Source organism: Epargyreus clarus, unplaced genomic scaffold (assembly GCF_041222505.1).
Source record: "Epargyreus clarus isolate Ecla_fem2 unplaced genomic scaffold, WU_Ecla_fem_2.2 ptg000001l, whole genome shotgun sequence".
NCBI lineage: Eukaryota > Metazoa > Arthropoda > Insecta > Lepidoptera > Hesperiidae > Epargyreus > Epargyreus clarus.
In genome coordinates, this window is record NW_027332209.1 from 14,858,896 (window position 1) to 14,883,777 (window position 24,882).

The 24,882-nt window shown below is 34.8% G+C and overlaps 1 protein-coding gene across 1 annotated transcript; it reads left to right on the top strand.

Moving 5' to 3' along the window:
• The first annotated feature begins 1,598 nt into the window (after positions 1-1,598).
• On the top strand, positions 1,599-24,722 carry LOC140757175 (uncharacterized). The gene is made up of 6 exons (XM_073092713.1): positions 1,599-1,733; positions 2,529-2,676; positions 5,773-5,846; positions 22,216-22,341; positions 22,852-23,340; positions 24,004-24,722. Exons 1-6 carry the CDS (start codon positions 1,722-1,724, stop codon positions 24,625-24,627), a joined length of 1,473 nt encoding a protein of 490 aa, XP_072948814.1. The 5' UTR covers positions 1,599-1,721; the 3' UTR covers positions 24,628-24,722.
• The last annotated feature ends 160 nt before the right edge of the window (positions 24,723-24,882 follow it).

The following is a 24,882-nucleotide window of genomic DNA, read 5'->3' on the forward strand; positions in this document are numbered from 1 at the left end:
TACTTTTCTATTAGATTTGTGAACAACAAACTAAAAACTTAAGTGATATTTGCATGGTTTTAAGTACTTTATTAACTAAATTGTAGAACCCTTTCATAAAATAAATATACATCATCTGCATAGGCCCTAAGAGCAAAGGTGTTCTACACAAGGGTTGTAAAGATGTATTTGTTTCGGAACTGTAAACTGTAATGTACAATTTAATTTTGACTTTGTTTTATCTTTGTTTCGCTCGTATGAATGTCAGTGGAATATGTTCGTAACTTCGAGCAGTCTAATTTATGGTGCAAATCTTGTTCTAAGTTGTTCTTTGTTCTCATATTGCATTACAACTTTTGAATGTATATGTTTTGCAGGCAGAAACATAATTAACTACTGGGCAGAGATAAACCGAGGAACTTGGTAAGAATATAATTCTTGTTTTCAAAAATGTGCACTCGTTATTATCATAAAATTTTAGTATCAAATATCGTAGTTCAAATCAATTCAATCAATCAAAGTTCAATTCAATTCAAATTAAATCCAATCAAAGTTCATAGTAGGAAAAAACGCGTATCCATCTTTAAGTCATTAATTTTGATGTCATACTCGATGTTATCAAACAAGAAACATAAGGACTCACATAGGTACTTAATGATCTAATCTTTTTTAAATAACTTTCTAACTGGCCGGGAATCGAACGTAATACCCTCTATATATGAAACTTACATGATAACCACTTCTTATACAGGTCGTAAATTATTTTAATCTGACACATTTAACTAATTTATACAGATTTTTTTCCGATCTGTAATTTCCATAATTATTTACTAATAGCAAATATAAACGGATTATTTTCCTTATATACAGTTGAATGGAGATGAAACATGTAAAAAAATATTTCTTAATAGATGAGGCAAAAAATATATTGAAATCTGCCATTTGTAATTAAAAAGCATTTCAAATCCAACCAGTTAGCACCTATGCACAAATATTGCAAAATATTATAACGTTTATAGTTAAATGAAGTGGTTTCAAAGTTGCACATTGTAAAGTTTACTTTCATACTTAATAGTAACGTTCACATATAAACAATGACCTAATAGTGGTCATAAAAAACGTTTAAACTAGAAGTTTTACAAATCGGCCAAGTGTGAATACAACTCGCATACGCGCAAAATAAAAATACCGGTTTTTTTCGAGTGGACTTTAACTTTTAACTTTCTTATGTTTAGTAGGCATTTGTTATTATAGCGGTGATATAATAATAGATAATATACATACATATAAACACTAAAAAAATGTCAAATGTCTATCTATTACGATTCAGGACTGTGACTGTGACAGGCAGATAGACACTAGAAGCTTAGTAAATGGGACCTTGTTGGTACCCGTTTTAACACTTTAGGAACAGAACCCCAAAATTTGTAAAATCTTGTAACTCGTTTCCATAGGACGAACAAATTTGACATTTGAATACACAGGTCGACGAACTCTAATTTTTTGTAATATGTGTGGTCATTTATTACAATAATATTAAAACATCACAATTAATAACCAACGACCAATCCACACATCCGCGATTGCAAAAAGCTCCGCTCGAAGTGTGGCGTCGCCGCTCATATAAGCGGGCGGGCACTGCGCCTGCGCACTTATGTGGTCACCGCTGTTAAGTGCGGGAGTGATACGTTGCACGTTTGTTATTTAAAACTTATTAGTTCGTAGTGATTGTGGTCGATACGATGAAGTTTATGGTTAGTGTGTGATTTTAGTGTTATTTTGTGTTTAAAGAAAGGATAAATAATAATAGTGTTAGTGTTCGATTTTAATCGCCTACACAATAATATCAAGGCTTGCCCAATAATACTTGGCCCGTGATACACACTCCACCGATTATTGTCTTATCTTCTCATTCTGAAAACCTATGTATCCAATGCATTCCAGCAGACAAGTAACTTTTAGCATCGGCGATGATTAGCCTTCGGAAGCTGTAGGCAGCGATCGCCTCCCTTTACGTTTGAGCGTCCTCGAAAGCGACTAAACGTAACTAACGTAAAAAACAAATGTTATATCTCATTTTCGATACCGTGACTGAAGGCTAGTTATATATCACAATGTGGTGCAAATATGGTATTATCAATGCAATCGTCATAACGTGCAACTCCGAAGCCAAAAGTAACTAGTCTGCTAGAACCGTAAAGTATTGATAACGATACTAATATTAAAGTATTCAAGTGATGCAGAGATAATTTAAACAGTTTTAATTTAGTTCATAAATATATTCGTAATAAATTGCATTTGTTAACATATTGATAAATTATTATTTTAGTTATACTACCTATATCTATTTATTTACATCAAATGCATATTACTATAAATAATCTAACAGTGATATTAATACTGATTAATTTGTCTCTATTTCTTCACTTTTCTTTATTTTATTAATCTAAAAACATAGCTAATATCGTTTTTCAATAACTTAAGGTTTATCAGCTATGATCGATGTATGACGTGATTATAAAGTTTAAGAAATAAACATTTTTTTACAGGTAATTCTACTGCTAGTGGCAGCGAGCCATGCTGTTGATGTACGAAACACTAGAATCAAAAAGAAGACTGATGGTGACAGTACTGAGAATGGGGAGTTTTCAGAAGAAAACTCTGCCATCGAAAAACGCGATCCCGCCATATCTACAGGTATACAATTTTAACTTTCTTGATAATTATTTAATAACTAGCGGTGCCCGCGGCTTCGCCCGCATTTTAAAGATATAATATGACTGACATAAAGCGGAAAATTTGTACCTGCAGTGGAATGACAGTGGTGCCATCTGTCGAAAATTGGTCTTACCAACTCCCAAACCCTCGTGGGCTCTTGGACAACAACTTTGCTAAAGATCATTACTTGATAAAATGCATAGTTTCCGATTTTATAACTACTTACAAATTAAAAATAATTAAAACAACCTTTTCCCACGGACTAAATTGTGAATCTAAACCATTCTCAAGTCCCCTTGAACACACACAACAAATTTCATTAAAATCAGTCCAGACGTTAAGGAGGAGTTCAGTGACATACACACGAACATAAGAAATATATATATAAAGATAATTATTATTAATATAATATAGGAATAGCAGACGAGCATGCAGTCCGCCTGAAGGTAAGTAGCTATTGCCGCCTATGGACATCTATAATCAACCCCAGATAAGACTAGCTCCCCATGTGAGGTCGGCCACAGATGCGACGCTACTTTTGGGGACTAAACTGGTATGCCTTGGAAAGATACGTCTCCCTTACCACAAAATTAATATATTCTGCTCATGGTTTTCCGCTATGTAATATTTAACTGCACTTATTCTTTAGAGACACCAAATTATTGTCACATGAAAAAATGGTATAACCAGACAATTACTATTAAAAACAAAAAAACTGATTTATTATTTTTTTAAACAGATAATTGTGGGCATTTGGAAAGAAATAAAAGTCTGCAGTTCCCAAATATTTTCGAAGCTGCTAAAGTTAATGCGTCTAATCTTTACTGACAGATTGCTTCTCTATGCAGTTGCAATTTCTTTCCCAATTGTAAATAAATAAAAACAAAGTTAACGACCGCTACGATAACAATCAAGTTGAATGGTTAACGTGCCGAAACTAACCATCTTAACTTTAATCTTACACCAAAACTCATAAATAAAGCGCTTACAGCGCTATATCGCAAACTATCCAAACAGATCCAACATAACTAGGCAATTAACTTTTGATGTGCAACTTTTAAGACTTTGAGCGGTTGAGAAAAGACCGCTTAGTCAATTTAATTGGTCTTAACTTTGGACTTTAGTTTAACTTTAATGGTTATATTGCGACATTTTCTTTCTTACAGCATCAATATTTACGCTACTATAAAGTCTTATAGGAGTTTTAAGGCACATATATTTTAGGGGGCATCCCCAATTAGTTCTTTGGGGAAATAAAAAAACTGTGTTTCAGCTAGGATTTTTTTTTCTATTTTGCAAAAAAATATTTATGGACGATATTTACCACTTAAAATCTCATCATCATGTGAATGAAAATAAAAAAAATATTTCACTTACCTATCACGACCTCAACAAGAGGCCGACGATGCATTAGCTAGTTCTCTGGTTTTTCAAATGCCCAGGCGAAGACGACTGGTCTCCAACAGACAGCCCGTCTGCCTAATTTTTAACGAAAAAAATCCCATTAACGACACAGAAATATAAAAATACATTAATATAAAACAGTGCGTGTCCGACAATAAAATACATAAGACAGTCCTTCAAGCTCTTCGTTTCATACTTCCTACAGAATAGTAAATCAAAGCAGGGTACTTAAGATAGAGCAATAAATTGATATCCACGCAGTCGTAGGGGCTAAGCTCGTGAGAACATAACATTTCGAAGAGTTATCGCCCATAAAGACTGCAGAAAATGGAAAATGATATTCTATAGCAACCCTTGTTTTATGTATTCGGTTCCCAAAAATAAGGACTTGAAACAATGTATATTTTTGAGACAGGTTTTTAGGGTTCCGTACCCAAAAACGTAAAACCCTATTTCTAAACTTGCGCTGTCTGTTCGTCTGTCACAGGACTCCATCTCTGAAACCTCAATAGATAGACTCTTGAAATTTTCACAGAATGTGTATAATGGTGGCCGTTATTACAAAAATACTAAAAATAAAAAAATGTTGAAATTAAATGGGGGTCGGATTACTAAATACCGCTATTTTTCGACGGTTTTCGCTTTATCCATTGAACTTTTCATTTTATCCATTGCTGCTATGATACTATAAATACGAGTATTATCTACAAATAAAAATAAATCTGTGGTACGGAACCTTCCATGTGCGAGTTCGACTCGTACTTGGTCAATTATTTTTATTTGAAATGTTTACGCAATCCATCTGATAATAAGTGGCATATATCAGAGAATACTATGATCGATACTATGGTATATGACCACTGCCCATAGTCTGTAATCAAACAGTGTCTGATCCCAGACCTCAGATACCACACAGATAGTCTTATATGAGTAATAATCATATTCTTTATTTGCTAAATAAGGTGGAATGGGTGTTAAGACAGAGTATAATATCCTCTTATTTTGCCTTTAAGACGTGTAAATATACAATGATCCTACATTACCACACCCTTTAAACTAGAACACAGTAGTGCATTACACTAGTAACATTAAATCACATAATTAACGATATTATAATTCAATGCTAATGAAATTTCCATTATAGTCAATCATACTAAGCAATTTCAGTAATTACACTTCTCTCATATTATGTAAATCCTAGATAATTAATCGATGTATGCTAATTAAAATTACCTTGCAACTACAGATACATATATTAAGTTGAATATATAATTGTATCATTGTGTGTTCTATACGTTTCTCTATTCAATTATCTTTCAAGGCATTACAATATATTTCTGCCGATAATAATGTCCAGCGCTGCTGTGTTTTGGCTTGAAGGATGTGGTAAGGAGACATACTTACCCGAGACATTGCAACTTAGTCCTCAGAGGTAGCTCTGCATCTGTGGGCGACCTTATCTGAGATTAATTACAAATATGGGCGGCAATGTCCACTCACCATCAGATGGACTGCAATTGGACTGCTCATTATTATTATTGCTTCTATCTCTATCTTATAAAAAAATCAACTAAAACTCTCTCTCTCTCAACACAACACATCTTAGATTATTTCATAAATACGACTATACAAAAATACAAGTGAGTTTTAAATAATAAACCTTGCTTACAGTGTCTCCAGCGAATACTCCGGGAGTAGAGTACGCAGACTCCAAGGAAACACAGCCCGACAAATCTCCCACACATGTAAGTAAATTATCTTTACTACATTTATTTACTGTTGGAGTGGGATGAGAATAATGAGGGATGACTATATTTACTCACCTGCGGAGGATAATGTTCGAGCGTATCACAGGATAAGACATACACATCATTTAGTCCTCCATACACATCCACCATGATCTGCAGCCCAGATGACTTGACAAAGTTTAACATAATATGAGATATCGTTTGTCTAAATTATATATTTTAAGCGGTACAAAACCCATAATCAACCAAACTGGGTACTGGTTGATTTTGGGTATATAATATTTATGTCTATCTCTACGTCAGTTACTCAAAGATTCATACCCTACATGGTCCAATTTTCTTTATTTCTACACAAATATAATCACTTAGATTTTTTTCTTTAGCCTTTTATACAAACGCTATACAATAAAGCGTGACACATTATTTATATTCTATTCTATTACCATAAAAGACTATTCGCTAGTTACTGTATAAAGAAGTGTCAGTCTAAAGCATTCGTCCCGGCGAATTTATGAGAAGTTTCTGGAAAAATTTAATAAGACCTCGTTGACAGCCACCTCTCAGGCTTAACTTCGGTATTTCCATTTGCAATTGTGACAAGGCTATGCGAAAAGTGACTTGGCCCTTGGAAGGATAACTAGGTCCAATTTGGTTTTTATATCGCAGCTCCTAGATTTGTTCTCGGGATTGCGATAAATATTTTACGAATGCGAAATGAATAACCTCGCTGAATGTGATATGAGCTTCTTCCTAATGTTTCCGGAGGAGTATGGAAGTTATAAAAATGCGAACAGATCCACATGGACGTTAAATACTTAACAAACATAGCAACCAATTAGCCATGTAATAGACAAAGTTTTATGCCTTTAACAGGTCACATTTTATTTGCTATTGCACGTCTATAAAATACGGTAAATTTTACAGTAACGTTTACGTAGCAACAGCGTCATATTTCATAAAGAGCAGAAAATAGAAACCGATTGTTTTACAAAAATCGAAATTTGACAATTCTAGTCTGAAGTAAAAGTATATTGGTACTTCCATAGATGTAGGTTAAATGTCATTGGGTACATCCTAAACTGTTACACATAAAACAATAGTAGCCTTTCTATACGTGTTACATTTGTAACATCACATTTCTCCCATTACATCATAACTCGACACAACTAAGCACTTGTACTTCACCCTGTCACTTCACTCACTTCACAAGTCGTGACAGTTGTCGTCGAGTTGTCAGTTTTCCGACGACTAGATTTATGAGCGAAGTTTCTGGAAGAAATTTAATAAGAGCGCCGACAGCCGCGAGTCGCGCCAATAAATTTGTGCGAGAAAAATTGTATGTTCATACGTTGCTCCTGTTTACCGAATAAGCCGCGGCTTATTGCATATTTGAGCATGTTACGAGACTGCTTAATCTTTTTGCAACGAGGGTTCCGGAAAATATACTCAGTGAGCTTAGTGAAATCCAACCAGAACTCTGTGCTTAATGCAACGATTTATTCTAGAAGTAATGTACTCGTAAATCAATACAAATAAGTAGCGTTAATTTAGTGTAATATAAATATACTTTTCTTATAAAAATGAACATGAAGTTGAATCTAATATTTAATTCAATTTCTGCTAATTATAATTCAAATACAACTTTCGTGGCACATTTTTTTAAATACCTTTTAAATAATGTTTTAAGTACATAGTTATGTATGCGATCTGCCTCCCACAGACATATGTAATCAACCCCAAATAAGATTGGAGACATACCAACCGACGCAGGTACTACTCCGTCGCATTTTTCACAAAAACTAAGTTGGAACGCCTCCTGTAAATTTTGACTTATATGACGAACACTAGCGAATAACATTAAATATACCTAAACACATATGGCTATAGTACTGTCTCAGAGAAACTAAGGGGTCTAACACCTCTTAATGAGTGCGAGGAGCCTAAGTTCTGCATTATGTATTAAACCGTCATTTTATTTAGTCTAGACTAGACACCTGACGAAGGAGCGAATTCAATTTGTAAATGTAATTTGGCCCGAAAGGCTTGCAGTTGGAGAATGTAATTGCTAGGAATATAATTTACACCTCTACCACACTGCAAGGGGTAAATCATCTAAACTTTTATTATTCATATCTTGTTCTTTGAAGTTTTACTTCAATGAAGTATGAAGAGCTAACCCTTTTCGAATTTTGAAACTATTTTCATAAATTTTTATATATATATATTATATATACAATTATGAATTCTCTGTAGTGGTGAATTATAATGCTTTGTGGCATGGTGGTGTACGCAACATTTGTATAGACACAAAGAGAGGCAGGTAAAATTTATTAAAGGCGTCAGGAGATATGCTACTTTTAGCACCACCGGTCGGTAGCTAGATGGAACGATCAACCGCACACCCAGCACACATTTAAACGCCGGTTACAATTTTTTTGGGACACTCGATACAGCAACTGTACTAAAAACTCGCTGCGCCATTAATGAAGTCGCTAAAACACGCCTTCAATACTGCAACCGAATGCAGTAAGTCGGCGAAACGTGATATATTGATATAATTGTCAAAGCGGGAATCGCCGATACGCAGCATGTCCGCTGCGCCCGTACAAGGCTTGTGAAATGTGACTTATTGGTACAGTACCCTTTTCTTATCTCGCTATGTAGATTGATAAGAAAATGTGCATATGCTGACAGGACTACACGCATGTCATGCATGCTACGCCTAATAGTTACGCAAGCTCCACACGTGTCTCTAAATGTTATAATGACAGTCACCCAACTGGAAACATTCTCCTGCTCATATGAGTGCTGCTATAATAATTGCTATATAGGCTATATGCTATATATAATAATTGCTATATAGGTACATAACTGTAAGGCGACATAGTGGACTAGTCTGTGATACTAGAACTATCTCCTTATTAATATTATGTTACAAAATACATACATAGTCATTAAAAAGGGAAAACAATAATTACAACAATGAAAAATATAATTATTATGAAAAACTGTAACGGAAATTATTTGTACTTCCGTAGATCTATAAAAAATTATTAATTTATGTTAATAAATACCTATGACAGTTGTGAATATGTGCTATATACTATAGGAATGACCTATGTCTAACATTGTGTATTTATACAGGTTGAATGAAATCTAGATTTTACTGAACCCTATGGACATATCCGAATAAGTGCTAGTAATTTGCATATTACGCACATAACTTTAAACATCAGAGGTACGTGTCTAGGTTTTGAACCTCAGTCCCCCAATTGAAAGGCCGAGAGACAACCACTAGACTAGACATGTCAACTAAACGTAATAAAGTACTTAAAACGCAATTACATGGTAGTAAAGATACAAATATGAACCCATACGGTGAAATATGTCGAAACACTCAGCATTTAGCAGGAAACTGTCAAGTTGCGTCAAGCTGGCCATTTGGAGCACGTGTGGAGCGATCTTATCACATGTGTAACGGAGTGGAAGTTGCGTCATCGGCGCAGGCGCAGGTCGTAGGGCCTAGGCGACTTTCCTTGTTGTATTTATTAGGGCGCACGGGGTCCGGGTTCGACACTTTGTCGGATGGCAAGTAAAAGTAAAGTTAGATGTGGTAGACCTCTAAGTGATTCGACTCCGGCGGCACGACCGTCACACCTATTTCTTCCTAATAACAGCAGTCTCAAACGGTGCTGTGTTGTGGTTTGAAGGTTTTTGGTAACACTTTGTCGAGGCACTCCTGCTTAGTCCTCAAGGCGGCGCATCGGTGGTCGACCACATGTAGGAATATCTAAACCTATCTGGGGTTGATAACAGATGTCGATTAGCGGCAGTAGCCACTTACCATCAGGTGAACTGCATGCTCGTCTGCTATTCTATTATTATTAAAAAGGATTATCGGAATGCTTATTTGCTTTTGTTTGGATGTACGACATGGAGTAATGTGTGCAAAACTCTTGTAATATCCTGTAACTGATAAAACAAAATATGTTATCAGTTACTTCTCCATTCTTTATTTACCAGCCAATTAACTGTTAAAAGTTTAGTTTAGTTTTAATTCATATTGACTTTAGAACTTATTGACAAGAATTTTTAAAATTATTCTTTATTTTTCTATACTGTCCTAATTTTTAAAATCACGAGCTATACCTGGAACTATATTTTTATGTGAAAACTTACTTCTATACAAAAATAAGAATTATGTTAATCTGCATAGTTCTGCATAACAGACAGTCTGTAATCAGCATTCGATCACAATTCGATCACTTCGATCAGTATTTGATCACTTTAATTCGTAGCAAATTTCTCCCAATCTGAGATCGTTTGATTCATAAAAAACTGCCTAAATTTTCATTTTATGACCACCTGTATAATTATGCGCATATGATGTAATAAAGGTGCGGTCATGTGAAAGTAAGGCAGTCACCACACTTGCGAACCGGTATAATTTGAAGTGCAGATGATGGGTGCATTGACCGAATAATGGCGGATCGGAAGTAAATATGTATGTCAATCACAATAATAAACAGTATACATGGAAATGAGTGTGTAAATGACTGTATTTATATAAACAAAATTAAAGTGTCGGTCAGTAATTTCAAAATAAATTATTTCTATTTATTTTCTTACAAACTTATAATCCCATTTTGTTAAATCTATCGCGTAAGATACTCCAAAGTCTGTTTTTCAATCGTATAGCACCGCAATTTTTGAATTATAAGTATAATGAACATCTTTTTAGCTATTTCAAAATATCCTCTTTTCCAAAATAATGTGTAAGATTCAACGCTTTCAACTTCATTCATTTGAAAACGTCCACATAACTTTTAAACATAGACACGAGTATAGAGTTCCTCTTATTTTGTTTCACCCTTAAACCAAATGATGATTAAATTCCAAGACGTACTTCGAAAAATACATGCATGCCTGCGTTTCACGCCTCGAATCCTTCGTGAGAAGCGGAATTCCGTACCTCCAGCTGCATTCATGCATTATCTCACGCATTACACAATACTCGTGTAAGGCGGACCGGTTATCCGGTTTATGAATGGAATGACCGGCAAATAGACGCTTTCCACGGCATTTCCGCTGAATGATATAAATGGGAAATTTTATCACATAACACAGAAGGGAATTAAACCGGTTATGGTTATAAGGTTTGTTAAGTAATTGAAATAAAGATAAATCATTAATGATTTAGTTTTAGCATGCAACACTTTTATCATTGCTTGATATGTAAGGTTGAAAGGTGATAGAAATAGAACTTATATTTCGACTGGGAAGGTGCCACCGCTACAATTTTTAGGCAATGTGGATGTTGTCAGGAAGTCAGCACTTAGACATGAGGCAAACATTGTAGTCCTCATGCAAGTGGCAAGTGTGATCGGCTTCACGTAGAACCCCTGTTCTGTATGGAGTTGGTTACAGATGTCCATGAACGCCAAGAATCACTTATCATCACACGGGATACTGTTGTTACTTAAATTTATTAAAAACGCATCGTTAAAACCATTAAAAATATGACAGTAGTAACCAAACGGTATAGAATAAGACAAGAATATCTTTAAAACTTAAAGTATCCTAATTAAACACTTGGCTAAATTACAAGGCAAACGATAAACACGGCGAAATAACATGTAATATTATAATGAAGTCGGCGTTCTTTATAGTACGAGATGCAGCTGCGTCATTACTAAGTCCACCTGTTTTAATTAAAATATAGATTTGGGCATTATTTTTGTTATAGAGTGCTATTCGGAAAGTGCACGAAAAGGGTTTTAGGTTTGAGCCCAGGCAAGACTCGTTAAGTGTTTCTTTACTTGGTGTGTATTCATGACAACAAACTGCTTAACCAGCAAATTGACTGTCCATTCCTTCTTTCCCTGGTGAACATTTGTGTACCTAGACCTTCTGCACGATTAAGTAATCACAAGCCTTTTTATACCTTTTACAACAAATGCAAATATGCATACAATTCGCCTTTAAACCTTGCCTGAAGAAATTATAACAATGTTTTCCATAATGTTGATATAGATATTTTTTCAGAATCATTATATAAATTTAAACAAAAACTTCATTTTGCTCTAGGCTATTAAATATTACCATTAATTTATTTTTATGTATTCTAAGCTCCTTTTTATCTTGTATCCAGTTTAGATTAATATTTTTTTCTTGTGATTGACTATGTTTTGTTGCAATGCTGTGCACACCTATAATTTAAGTACATAATATAATAACTAGCTTTGTATAGTCTCTTTTTAATGCTGTTTATGTATTTAGTTGGTTTGCCATTTTTTAAATAAATAAATAAATGACATCATCATCATCAAAGTATTGGGATATGACTACAAAATACATTTAAACGTTCAGATATAATTATTTAATTTTTGTTAAAATAACACAAAATTTATAAAACTTTTTTTGCTTATTTAAATACTTAGTTACTTTGCGGCTTTTTAATAGGAACTCCGTACATGAGCAGCCTTTATTATTCCACCGCTGGTCGTAGGCTTCCCAAAAATTGACACTGCTATCTTTATTAAGAACCACTAAAGATATATTTCAGTTTATAATAAAACAGACGGACGTAGTAATGACGCAGTCGGCTCTCAGACTATTACGGACGCAATTACGGCCCCACTGTGAAAGCGGCGTTAGGACAAAATAAGGGTTTATTTATTCGGGATCCAGCTGGGTGTTTATAAAATACGTTCTAAATTTATTTAAGGGCTTGCGTATGTCTACGAATGTATAAAGCTAGAATTTAAGATTCGTTTTCGTACAAATAAGTTGAATGAACTCGGCAAATGGCGACTATTTGACTTTTATGTGAATATACGCATAAGTCAGATATTTTAGATTTTATAGACAAAAGTTTTGATAAATAAAAGTTGATAAGTATACATTGATAGCCTAGTGGTTTAAACTCGGCCTTTCAGTCGGGAGGTTTGAGGTCCAAAACTGAGTCACGCACTTCTGCTCTTTTTAATTATGCCGTGCTAGGAAACCTACATTATTAGTTAATTAAATAAAAAGTCGACTAAGTCACACTTGGCCATCGCGGCGGACCATGGCCTAAGCCACTCTAAAAGTAGACACGTGCCCAGCAGTGGGAAATAATGAGCCGACGGAAAACAAAAGTTTAAGTCAAATATGAAAATAAATCTTTGCTATACAGCTTTATGTAACTGATTTGCTTTTACATAAGCCTTGCGAACTTTTAGTATTTTTTGTGAAAATGAAGTATCCAACGAGCATGTATCATTGAAAGTATTTCCGCATAAATCAATTTAGAATAAATGCAATTGTAAAGTAAACACAGAAATAAGAGAACAACCGCGTAAAAAAAAATACCTCTACTTTTTGCTTTGTTCTGATCTGCTGACCACCAGTAGTGCCACGAGAGGGCATTTCTGGAGAGATTTCTCCGTCAGTCACGATTCCCAGTCAAGAGGAAAACTGCTACGACTTAGAAAGAAGCTGACATTCAATTTATACAATAAATCGTTACTTATTGGCTTGTTTCACTGTGACCACAGAAACGAGAAACGATAAAATGTTTTTACATTAATCTTTTTTATCTCGATAAGCCATCACCGTTGCAAAGGTGCTTTTGACTTTTAAGTTATAAACACAAATTTCTACCTTATGTGAGCATGACCTTATGTCTACATGTTAGAAATTAGCGAGCGGTGATATCTCTTACACTGAACCATACTGGTTCTTCCACCTTTCAAACACTATGATTACAAAGCGTTGGTACCCAAAGATGAACCAGTACGTCAATCAATATCTCTACATTACCCTTCATATCAAAATACAGTAGCTTCACGATCTTACGAGCCAAATATAACGTAATAAAAATTTAGTTCCAATTTCAACCGATTAGCAGCAAATCTAAAAGTTTATTAACAGTTTATTCGTGTTTATTTACTCGCTCCAGTTCACGCCAGAACTTATTACCGTTAACGACTGGAATTGTAAGCGAGGACTCGACCAATTCAATAAATTTGATAAATTCGATAAATTTTATTATCCGTCGCTCGTCGAACTCCCGTTGAATATTCGAAAACAATGTTCGTTGGGAACTCGGAGTGATAATGGATATAGAGCGCGACATTGCTGCCAATTTTTGCACGAATCGCCGGCAGATATACTAGTGCCAGCCGTGGTACGAGCTACAAGTTTTCACAACATATTTCGCTAGAATTGTTCTTAACGAGTATTCTTTATTAAAATATTAAGAAAGCTAAGTCACTTCACTACTATTTGAGTTACAACTACTCGTATAGTGATGATGTTCTAAACTAGGTACTTTTATATTTTTCGTAGCATAAAAAAGTATGTGCAAATATTTTGCGACCTTCTTATTACGACTTTTCTTAACTTGTGTTTTATTACGTTACTGAAATTCATTCAGTGTTTGTTTATTTTCTTAATTAGCTACAATTTAAATACGGATTAAATTTCTTTTAATAAACACAACCTAAGTAAATATATCACCTCAAGCCTTAAATTATTTACTATTGGGATTTCCCGTCGCTACTCAAACCCTTTGCTTTTCCCCGAGGGTAGCGATTTACTCCAAAAAACACTGTTCTAACCTGGGGGCCTACCATCATCTTTTAAAAAACATCATAGTTCAGGAAAGTTTTATTTCCATATTGCATCAACATTATTTTGTTTCGTACCACGACCTCTTTAAAACAGTAAAATATTTCGCCATACGCAGTTGAACAAACTTAACCCCTAATTCATTTTTCGCTTATCCGTTGTATAAAACCAAATGAATTTGCTTAAAAAGTTAAAATTCTTGCAAAAAAAAGAATGAATAATTTCGACCGACATAATACTGCATAAAACTGCTTATTATAATGTTATAAAAACAATCTTACTTTAACGAGGTCGTGGTATGAAATTTCAATGTATGATTAAAATAATATTGTTTTAAGAGATGGTAGTAACCCCCTGTGTGTACTGTTCACATCTAAGTAGGCTCGCTCTATACTTTATAAATACTCTGGAGTGGAAAGATATAAATACTCGTGCTATGTATTGTGGGTGAATCGGGGATGTGCGGATGAGTGACACATGGCGACACGTATTACGTGCCTGTCTTGTTTGTTCGCTTTGTTGAATATTTAAATCAATTTGTGAATAAATTGAATGTGGTTTCATTAAAATATTTTGCTCAAAAACCAAATGGTGGTGTAAAATAAAAATACTGAAATTTATTTCGCATTGGTACATTGATAAAAGATAATATAAAATATTTCAATTTAGTCGTTAGGACCAACCATACATATACTACTCCTTTCAGTTAGATCTCTACTCTTTGGGGTTGTTACGATAGGTAGGTCGCAATGTCCACTAATTCCGATTATTTTACAACGACAATGATTTTAATCCTCCTGCGGCAATATTTTAATATGAATATTTTGTATGTATTATTAATCCCAATCTCCCCAATTAGTATTCCAAAATTTAGGCATCTGTTAGATAAGGTTAGATATAATTTATTCTTAAAATTCGAATAATCAATTGGCTAAAAATATTATTTTATTTAAGGTAAGCCTAAGTGATTATTAATAGATTTAGTTTTAAAGTAAAGTAAGAACATGATCCGCCTTTGGTCTTTGGTTCAACTTAGGAAGTTCTAGCACAAAAAGTTGCGATTGCAGTAACACCGTTAACTTAGAACTAGTTAGACATGTTACACTCGTTTTAACTAGTCGGTTTTGACTATTTAGGACTACATGACCAATTTAAATATTAATGTATGCTAGTTAAGGATACATACAAAGTTAGTTCACGCTGTCATGTTATGTAATCTAAAAATCTTGCAGTATAAATCCGTAATGTCGTTTTCACTGATTGAATCCGAAACTATCTGTATAATAGGCCCGTATTGTAGCTAACTTAAGATATCCATAACTTAAGCTGGGCGTTACTAACATTAGGTTAGTCACAACAAACGCACTGCAACATATATTTTTATAGTATTAAAGTAGCAAACAAAAGTGATGGTTAGTGGTCCGACCGACCACGAACAACTCAACATAACACAGGCTCCGCTTGTAACCGATCTCTGATGCACTGTCAAACCTGAGAACTAAGACGGACATGTCATAATGTACGTTAGTTGTTATCCACCATAACGCAACAAAATAAATAAAATTAAAAAAAAGCACTTTTATTGCTAATCGAACTAAAAACTAGAAAATATTTTTAACGACAAAGAGTTTATATTACAGTAGTAGAAGATTGAACAATCAATCATAATGAATCGCCACCTTCGATCACTAATAGTGATTTAAGGATAGAAAATTTAAGTTATTAATAGAACAATTCAACTCGGAGTAAAAAGGTGCTTGATATTTGTTCTATTAATAACTTAAATTTTATTATAATTTTATCTGAGGCGATTCATTAAGATTGATTGTTCGCTCTTCTACTACTGTAATATAAACTCTTTGTCATTAAAAAATATTTTCTAGTTTTAGTTCGATTAGCAATAAAGCCGTGTTTTTTTTCTATTATTTATTTTTCATTTTTTAGTCTGTGACAAACTCATAATTTGGGGAATTAATTTTATTAATCCTGGGGGTCCTATCAAGGATAATGGGAAACCGTTATCACTTTATTGTATTGTCATCGGTCCTTGAAACGTGTGCAAAGTTTAAGATTTATCAAGCTTCTAGAAACGGGTGAAAATTGAGCTCAAAGATTCCGTTACATCCAAACATACATAGATACAACCCAAGTTAATAAAAGCGTGTTAAGAAACATATTTTTGGAAATCGGTAAATATAATTATGACGTTGGAAAACAACAAATCAATGACCCTATGGCAAAAGAAGTTCGACGAGTACAACAACTATAAACGAGAAATACTGTATATAAAAACAACACGTAATCTACAAATGATACTCGTACCTTTATAACCGAAAGCAGTCGTTCCAGAGAGGGTGAGTTCTCAAGTGTCCGGAAACCGAAAATCAGTGGCTAAAAGCTGGGATTCAACACTTTTACGGTATTAGCTTTCGTTGCGGTCCGGCCTTTGAAATAAAAACTCCACGATTATTGTTCATAGAGTAGCTGCTAGTAGAGCTATTATTTTTATTATTATTTACTGTATTGTAACGTTTTATGGCATTAAATTGTAAAATGTTATGTTTTATAGAATATGTCCTATAGTATTACTTTAGCCCCTTCTTCTTTAATCGTGAGATATTCACAATCAATAAGAATTCTATAAAAAATCTACTTTGAAAAACCATATGATGAACTTTTATATGCGATAGCTAACTAATAAAATACTATACGGAAATAAATTTAGAATCAATATAGGTATTCCGAAATGGCTTATAGAGTAAACCATTAGACAAAATTTCATGTAACTTTGATGTATATCAGCTAATTAGCATTACGACTTTGTTAGGTAGATGTTCGTGCTTAATGACACAGAAACATTAATGATATGTCAAGTAACTCACTAATTGAATGTTTGTCTATCGGACAAGGCTATCTTGGTTCTGGGAGACTATTTTATCACATGGATATTAATGTCATGCTTCAAGAAAATCAAAGACTTTTATTATCGGACATACAAACTTAAATACACACATACATTCATACTTAAATTTTTACTTACATACATACCAGTCACTAACCATTGGTTGGACAGTATTTTTTTTTACAATATGGGAGTAGCATGCGGTCAACCTGATGATAAGTGGCTACTGCCGCCCATGGACATCTGTAATCGACCCCAGATAGGATTAGATATTCCTTCCTGAGGTCGGCTACAGATGCGCCGCTACCCCTGAGGACTAAGCTGGAACGCCTCGGAAAAGTATGTCTCCCTTGCCACACCCTTCAAACCAGAACACAGCAGCGCTTACACTGCCGTTATAAGACAGAAATAGGTGTGGCGGTGGTGCCGCCGGAGTCGAACCACAAAGGGTTCTTACTACCATCAAAAGTGGAATGTTAGCTGGAATGCAAGTTCCTTTGCTACTTCATTAAAATATATAGAAATACATCTATATTCTCTGTACCATAATACTCCTCTGTGGGTCCCTGGAAGGAAATCCCCATTATTTTGGGGCGCGTCTAAACGCCGACAACTTTACAGTCGGGAGGGACAATTGGGCCATTATTGCAACGCTTACGGGTCTCCCCAGATCCCTCCGTTCCCGTTTCGGAGGAGCACACATTGTTTTTATCTCAATTTGGCTACTGATAACAGTTGCATTGCAGAATGTTGAGTTGGTATTCAGGGTTGAAATTAATTATTTCTTTGAAAAAAATTTTAGTTTATGGATATACTTTGTTTACAATGTATGTTATTTAATTAAAATAATAAATGTTATGCCACTATTAGGTATATATTTCCATTCCATTTTAAAAGTGTGGTATCACATGTTTGTTTCTGCAAAACTCACAAAGTTAATGCTTGGAACTTTGCATAAGGTTTCATTTTTATAAAACAATATTTTGTATACTTTTTAACTTTAAGTAAAACCAACTTGAAACCCCAATTTTAAGTAAGTGTTTCATTATTTCTAACCAGAAAACCAAATACTAAGTTTGATGGAGCTTGCACGGAAATTGACATATTTCGAACAAACTTTCAATGCTTATAAACCCCTAACGTTAAAAAAACAAACCTTTCTTTGTTGGTTTTCTACATTATAAAATGAATCCATATTTCAATCTCCTATCATCAGTAGGCTCTGCGATGATCAAACAGTCAGTCAGAAAGTATAAGTCTTTTTAACCGGTTTCCCAAAAGAAATAGGTTATCTACAACAACAACAATAACAACACTTTCTTTATTAGCACCCCACATTATTAGGAACACATAAAATAATATTAGAGACGGTATATAAAAAGGCGGTTTTATCGCTAATGAGCGATTTCTTCCAGACAACCTTTGGGAGGGAGTTAAGGATATATGAGACATTAAGAAGGTAGGGTATCTATTTGTCGGATGTATCTGTAATTTTGAAGCATAGATTAAATTAATAGTCCGGAATAGTATTTCGGTGGTCAGTAGTGTGGAGTATAGATTATCGCACGGTGTAATTTGCGGCGTGCGGTACAATGGTTGATTATTCATTGTAAGTTTAATGGCAAACAACCGCATGGAAGCGATTTGTCGACCATTAATATTAGATACAGTGCACTTACACACAGACCGAAACATAACCTTGAATTATATTACTATTGATAAATGCTTAATCGTATCGTATCGTATTATAGTGTACGAGTGTCACACTATTATAATATCATCTTAGATTATAAATCATTATTTACTTACTAAACTAAGTGAGATTTATTCTGTACACATAATTTTTTCTGTACTTTTCTGAAGTCATGTGCTTATTGGAACCTAATTATTATAAGCGCTAATTGCGCCAATCTACCCATATCTAAAAATGTTGATTAATAGCGAATAAAGAATACCAAGACCCACAAGATTTTAAATAATAAAAAATATTGAGGAATGATTATGAAAACATAGTTTCTTTTTAATATTCAATGAATAATACGCTAACTTTAAAATCATGCAGTAACTATACCTACCTACCTAATAAAATTGCGAAAAATGCCGCGAATCAAATAAAATTGTATTCTAAATACCTAAACCCTCTGTGGCTGCACTACTCTGTGCTACAACATCTACAAATTGGTGCAAACCAATAGCGAGCCTCATTAACTGTTGCATTTTCACGCAAATCCAGCTAAATCATCTAAGCGCTGCTTATTCCATCAATCGCTTTATCTGCTTTATGTAAAGCCCGATGGAGTGGCGTGAAATGAATGAGTGCTCAATTATATGTGTGGGTTTAAGCTGTTGTTCCACCAATTCTCCTAATATCGTGCGATAAAACTTTTACATAAATACAGGAAAAACATGTTATTTCTTCAATTTAAATACACATTATTTTTTATAATCAAATAAACCTTACTATGAATGAGATGCCGCCCGTGAACATACGTAATTATCCCCAGATAATTATAGAGGATTCCTTTAGGATTCCCACAGATGCTTTGCTACCCCTGAGCACAGAGTTGGACTTCAGAAAAATATTCCTTATCCAGTGTCGAAGTGCCTCCAGAGTCAAATCAAAAGGTGCTCTACAACCTTAACTGTAATTTTTGTAATGTCATTGAAATGCACGTGCGCGTTTTTAATCCACTTACATAGCTATACCTACCAATATACGGCGCGAATTACATTGTTATACTCCCATTATTAAAAGTATAATACAATAATTACACATCCATTACGTAAGGTAAAAACCACGAAGTAAAATTCCATTATGCGGAAACTTGTAACATTTTTCAGAAGCACTGCAGGTTGCGTTGAGGGGGACATTTTTTGTGCGTTAACTTTTGTTAAGTGGGAACTCACTTGCGATTGCCACACAAATCACGATGTCGCGGGCGTGTCGCGACCCGTATTCACAGTATACCAGGAAATATTGATATTCATAAATATTAGAACAAAAAATAAAATGAAATTTACACTGTACCTACATATCTAACTACAAGAAATGCACATTTTCAAATTGGGGTATCACAGCAATTTGTAACTAAATATAAAGTACTCGGACATAAATAAGAACATCTTTCTGAAGCAATCCCATGACATGGGACTCTTCGAGGAAGGTGCAAAAAGAGCTCTCTTCACCAACCGGCGATGAATTGGGAAATGGAAGCAGGAAGCAAATGTCCATAGGAGACGAAGACTGCTTCCCATAAGGTAGACCGTCCGCAACATATAATAATAGAAATAACTAATCATGTCATATCATCCAGGAATAAAAAAATTTAAGAAATATTGCTGATTGTACATCTAGCAATACTCTTATATTCGAAACGTTCCAGCGTGAGAATTTTAAGATTCTTTCGTTGAACACGCCCATAGATTTCTATATCTATGGGTCCACCACATGTGTAGCCAGAACCCGAACTTGACATGCACGTGACATGTCGTGCTTTTAGATACGATAACTCCAACATACTATAAATATTCCCCCACGAGGAGAGCTACGTGTGCAAAGATTTCCCGCTGGAGAATAAAATTCCCGGCCGATACAGAGGCCGCGCGGCGCGGGAATATTAATGCCGGGAGCAACATATTTACCGCCTAATGTATGACGTTACCAGATAACTTGGGCGCAATTTATTTGAATCTTTTTGTCAGATAAGGAAATAAGCACATACGTACATATACTTCGTTGAAAACATTTATTGATGCGATTAGTGACGTGTGCATGGGCGTGCTGACTTCTTGATAATACGTCACTGTCATCTATGGACATCTGTAATCAACTCCAATTGAGTATGACTAAAAATCTCCCTGAAATCGATCCCCGATTGTTACTCTAAAGACTAAGTTATGACGCTTCATGCCACATCTTACAAATTAAACCATTTAGAATTACTCTACATTTTTTTCGGTCACTGTTTATTTTTATTTTTTTTGTATAAAAGTCACGCGTGCTTGTACACTTTTATAAAAAATCTGACATCAATCTCTCACATTATTTTACAAAAAATATTATAACTGAAAATTTGTAAGTATTTAATAGGCGTATACAAAAAAAACTATATAATTGTGTAGGCACCTGAAAACTGAAACGCCTGTATCATCAACCATTTAATCTCTCACTACTTAATTTTAAATTTGGCCCATAATACGACTATAATGCTAAAATTAATTAGTCTTATGATTATAAACTTTACCGGCGACCTGTACTATTTATAATTAATTAATTTATTTATTTAAATTAGTTCAAAATATACCGTAAGTTGTGTCATCTGCGTGATATTACGACACTAATCGCCTTATCTCCGGCAGCAAGGGCCCAAACCAGCCCTTACAGTAACTCTTAATATCCACCCTTTACGTCCCACGCACATGGGACATCTTTGCAATGGCAGGCTGGAATGTTATTAAGTTGAACCATTCATTAAATTTTATATATATTATAACCTTTCTTTGCCCTAAGTGAAACTTACCAAAAACTTTTTGCGTAGTAGTGTGTAGAATGAAATTCTTGTAAGGTATTTCCGGAATGCTTTGATACAGAGTTCTTAAGTACTCGAAAATTTATTATTTCAAGCCGATGACGAACTATCGACCATTTTGTTACTAGTGTTCAAGCTCCAATTATTTTCCATAAGGTATTAATTATTATTAATTATATTAATTAATTATAATTAATAATAATTTATCGCAAGTATTAGTTAAAAAATGTATTAACGTTACGGGTTTGTCCACCACTCCACCAATGATCTCAATATTGCTAATATTTCATAAATTATTTATATGGTAATTTCGTTGTTTCAGCAAACGTTTTCGACTCCTGTGCCCTACGTATCAAAGGTGTCTGACTTTCTGACGGGGCAGGGTCCCACCTACCAGTCAGCTATCGCCAATAACCTGTATGCTCCTATCTCCCCTTATCAGGCTAGGGTGAGTTCAGATTGCCTTAAATAATAATAACTTCGATTTATAAGACTACATAATATTAGCCTTCATTTATTTTTTGGTTGAGATTTTTTTTATATCCTTGCAAGAAAAAATATTGAATAAGTAACATTTTATCTTACTTATCCAAAACACTGCGTAATTCTAATTTTAAGTCACTAAAATATTAATACCAAAATTTAATTTCCTCTTTAGTCCCAGAGGATGAATTACCTAAATCCTTTCTATAATGCTCATCTGTTTTATAATTATAAGGAACTACTGTGCAACATTAAATGCTTATAGATCTAGATCATCAGTGTCTAGATCTTGAGTTGTGCGATTTCTGTCTGTCAGACAATGTTAGACTAATAAGTGTAGTAAGTAAATGTAGATGATAAATGCCTAATGAATATATTATGAACTAGAATTCTCCTTTCATCACAGTAAAACAAAACAAAAACAAGTTAGTAAAATAAAGATAAATGTTTAAATATAGTGGCATCTAATCCACAGTTGGCACCAGCAGCGTACGAAGTGTCCGCACCAGTGCCATCCAATCTCGCGTACGCCGAGCTCAGCGTGTCCCTACAACAACAGCCGAACGCGCTGCAGTACGCACAGAAACCGCTACAAAAGAAGAACTTCCAACAAGTGCTGGTTCAACAACCTCTGCCGTATCCGCAATCGTTGGGCCCAATAGCCCCGTACTTCCCGATTGCGTCACAGTACCAAGAAGCACCAGTCAATCAGTTCCACTTACGAGTATTCCCTGGTCCCCAGCCGCTGTACCAAGGACAGCCGGTCCAAATCCCCCAGGGAGTTCAAATCCCCCAGCCGGTCCAAATCCCCCAGCCAGTCCAAATCTCTCAGCCAGTACAACTTCCCCAGCCACTTCAGTCTAGAGTCGAATACGCACAAGAGCCCAAGGGAACTCCTCAGCCAGCACAAAGGGAGCTGGAGACCCAATCAGAAACAAAGCTAGATGAGAGACAATCATCACAGGTAATTCCTTACCATAAATATTTTCGGAAAAATAATTTAAGAAAGTATACATGTAAGCTTTTAGGAACTATGGTTCCATTAAAATAAGGCTTTGAAAATGTGCCTAAAGAAAGTGAACAAATAATTATAAAAAAATAAACTGTTCTAAAGATGTCTGTTGTGCAAAGATATTTCGCTACTTATGATCTTAGAAAGTAATTATTTAATAAAAAGTTCAAACAGACTCATATAATTAAAAAATATGTGATAACCAAACTGGCATGTCCTCTCGTCTAAACAGTGATGACATATGTGGGTATCACACTATAAATCCCGAAATGAATCTTATGTTTTTTCGATAATAGGAAACTAGTATTTATTATTACTCAAATTCAACAGACTAGATTCGGTAAAAGTTAGTGTTTACCATTATACCAATAAACCGTTGTGTCAATACTATTTTTTGCTCAAAATTGTCGTCAATGCCGTTCTTTCAGGTCCTAGTAATTATATGTTCTCAATATCGTGGGAAAATTCTCATGATGAAATGGATTTCGTACAATATTAACTAATATATAGTCAATACATTGTATCAATACCCAGTACTTTTTATTCGCATTGTTTCGAATTGTCCCATGTGAACAAAGTAAGTTCCTCTACTCTTACTATTTTCCTATATTTCAGAACTTAGCCCAACCACAAGGCGCTGTCAGCTTCGCAAAGTTCACTCAGGTGCAACCTTCGCCACAACCAGAGCAAATCCAGTACCAGCCGCAACCAGCTCAAATACAATACCAGCCACAGCAACAGCAACTCCAAACGCAGCAAATACAGCAACAACCCCAATACCAGATCCAACAGCAACCACAGCTCCAACAACAGCATCTCCAGCAACAACTACAATACCAGCAACGACAACAACTGCAATACCAGCCACAGCAACAATACCAGCTACAACAGCCCCAATATCAGCAGCCGCAACTCCAGTACCAGCCATTACAGCAGTATCATCTACAGCCTCAATTTCAACAGCAAATTCAACAGCCACTGCAATACCAGCAACCAGGAAGGCAAATACCGCAGCAGAGTCAGCAAATACAGTACTCACAGCCCCAGTACAATCAGCCACAACCTAACCAAGGAAAGCAAATCTCGTACCTGAGACCTGGACCAGTATTCCTTCAGTCACAGTTCCCACAGAGCAATGAGGCAGCAGGCTACAAACGCAACGTAGCGCTGCCAACCTTCCCACCTGTGCAATACTTCGGGAAGTACGCCCAATCCATCTTCAGGAATCACCAACATTGAAAAATTAATTGGATTGCAATTCTATCGGTGCGCACAAAAAGTATTATTTTAATGTTTTTTTTAAGATAGTTAATAAGTTAACGATTATTCAAAAAGGTAAAAATTGTACGCAGGTGTTATTAACGAAAATCCACTGGTGCTAATATTTATTTACTGTATCTAAAATAAATATATAGGTACTATTTATATAAAAAGGTACAGTTGAAGAGAAAGTACTTTATCGCATTAAATACTAATTTATTTTTGTCACATGAA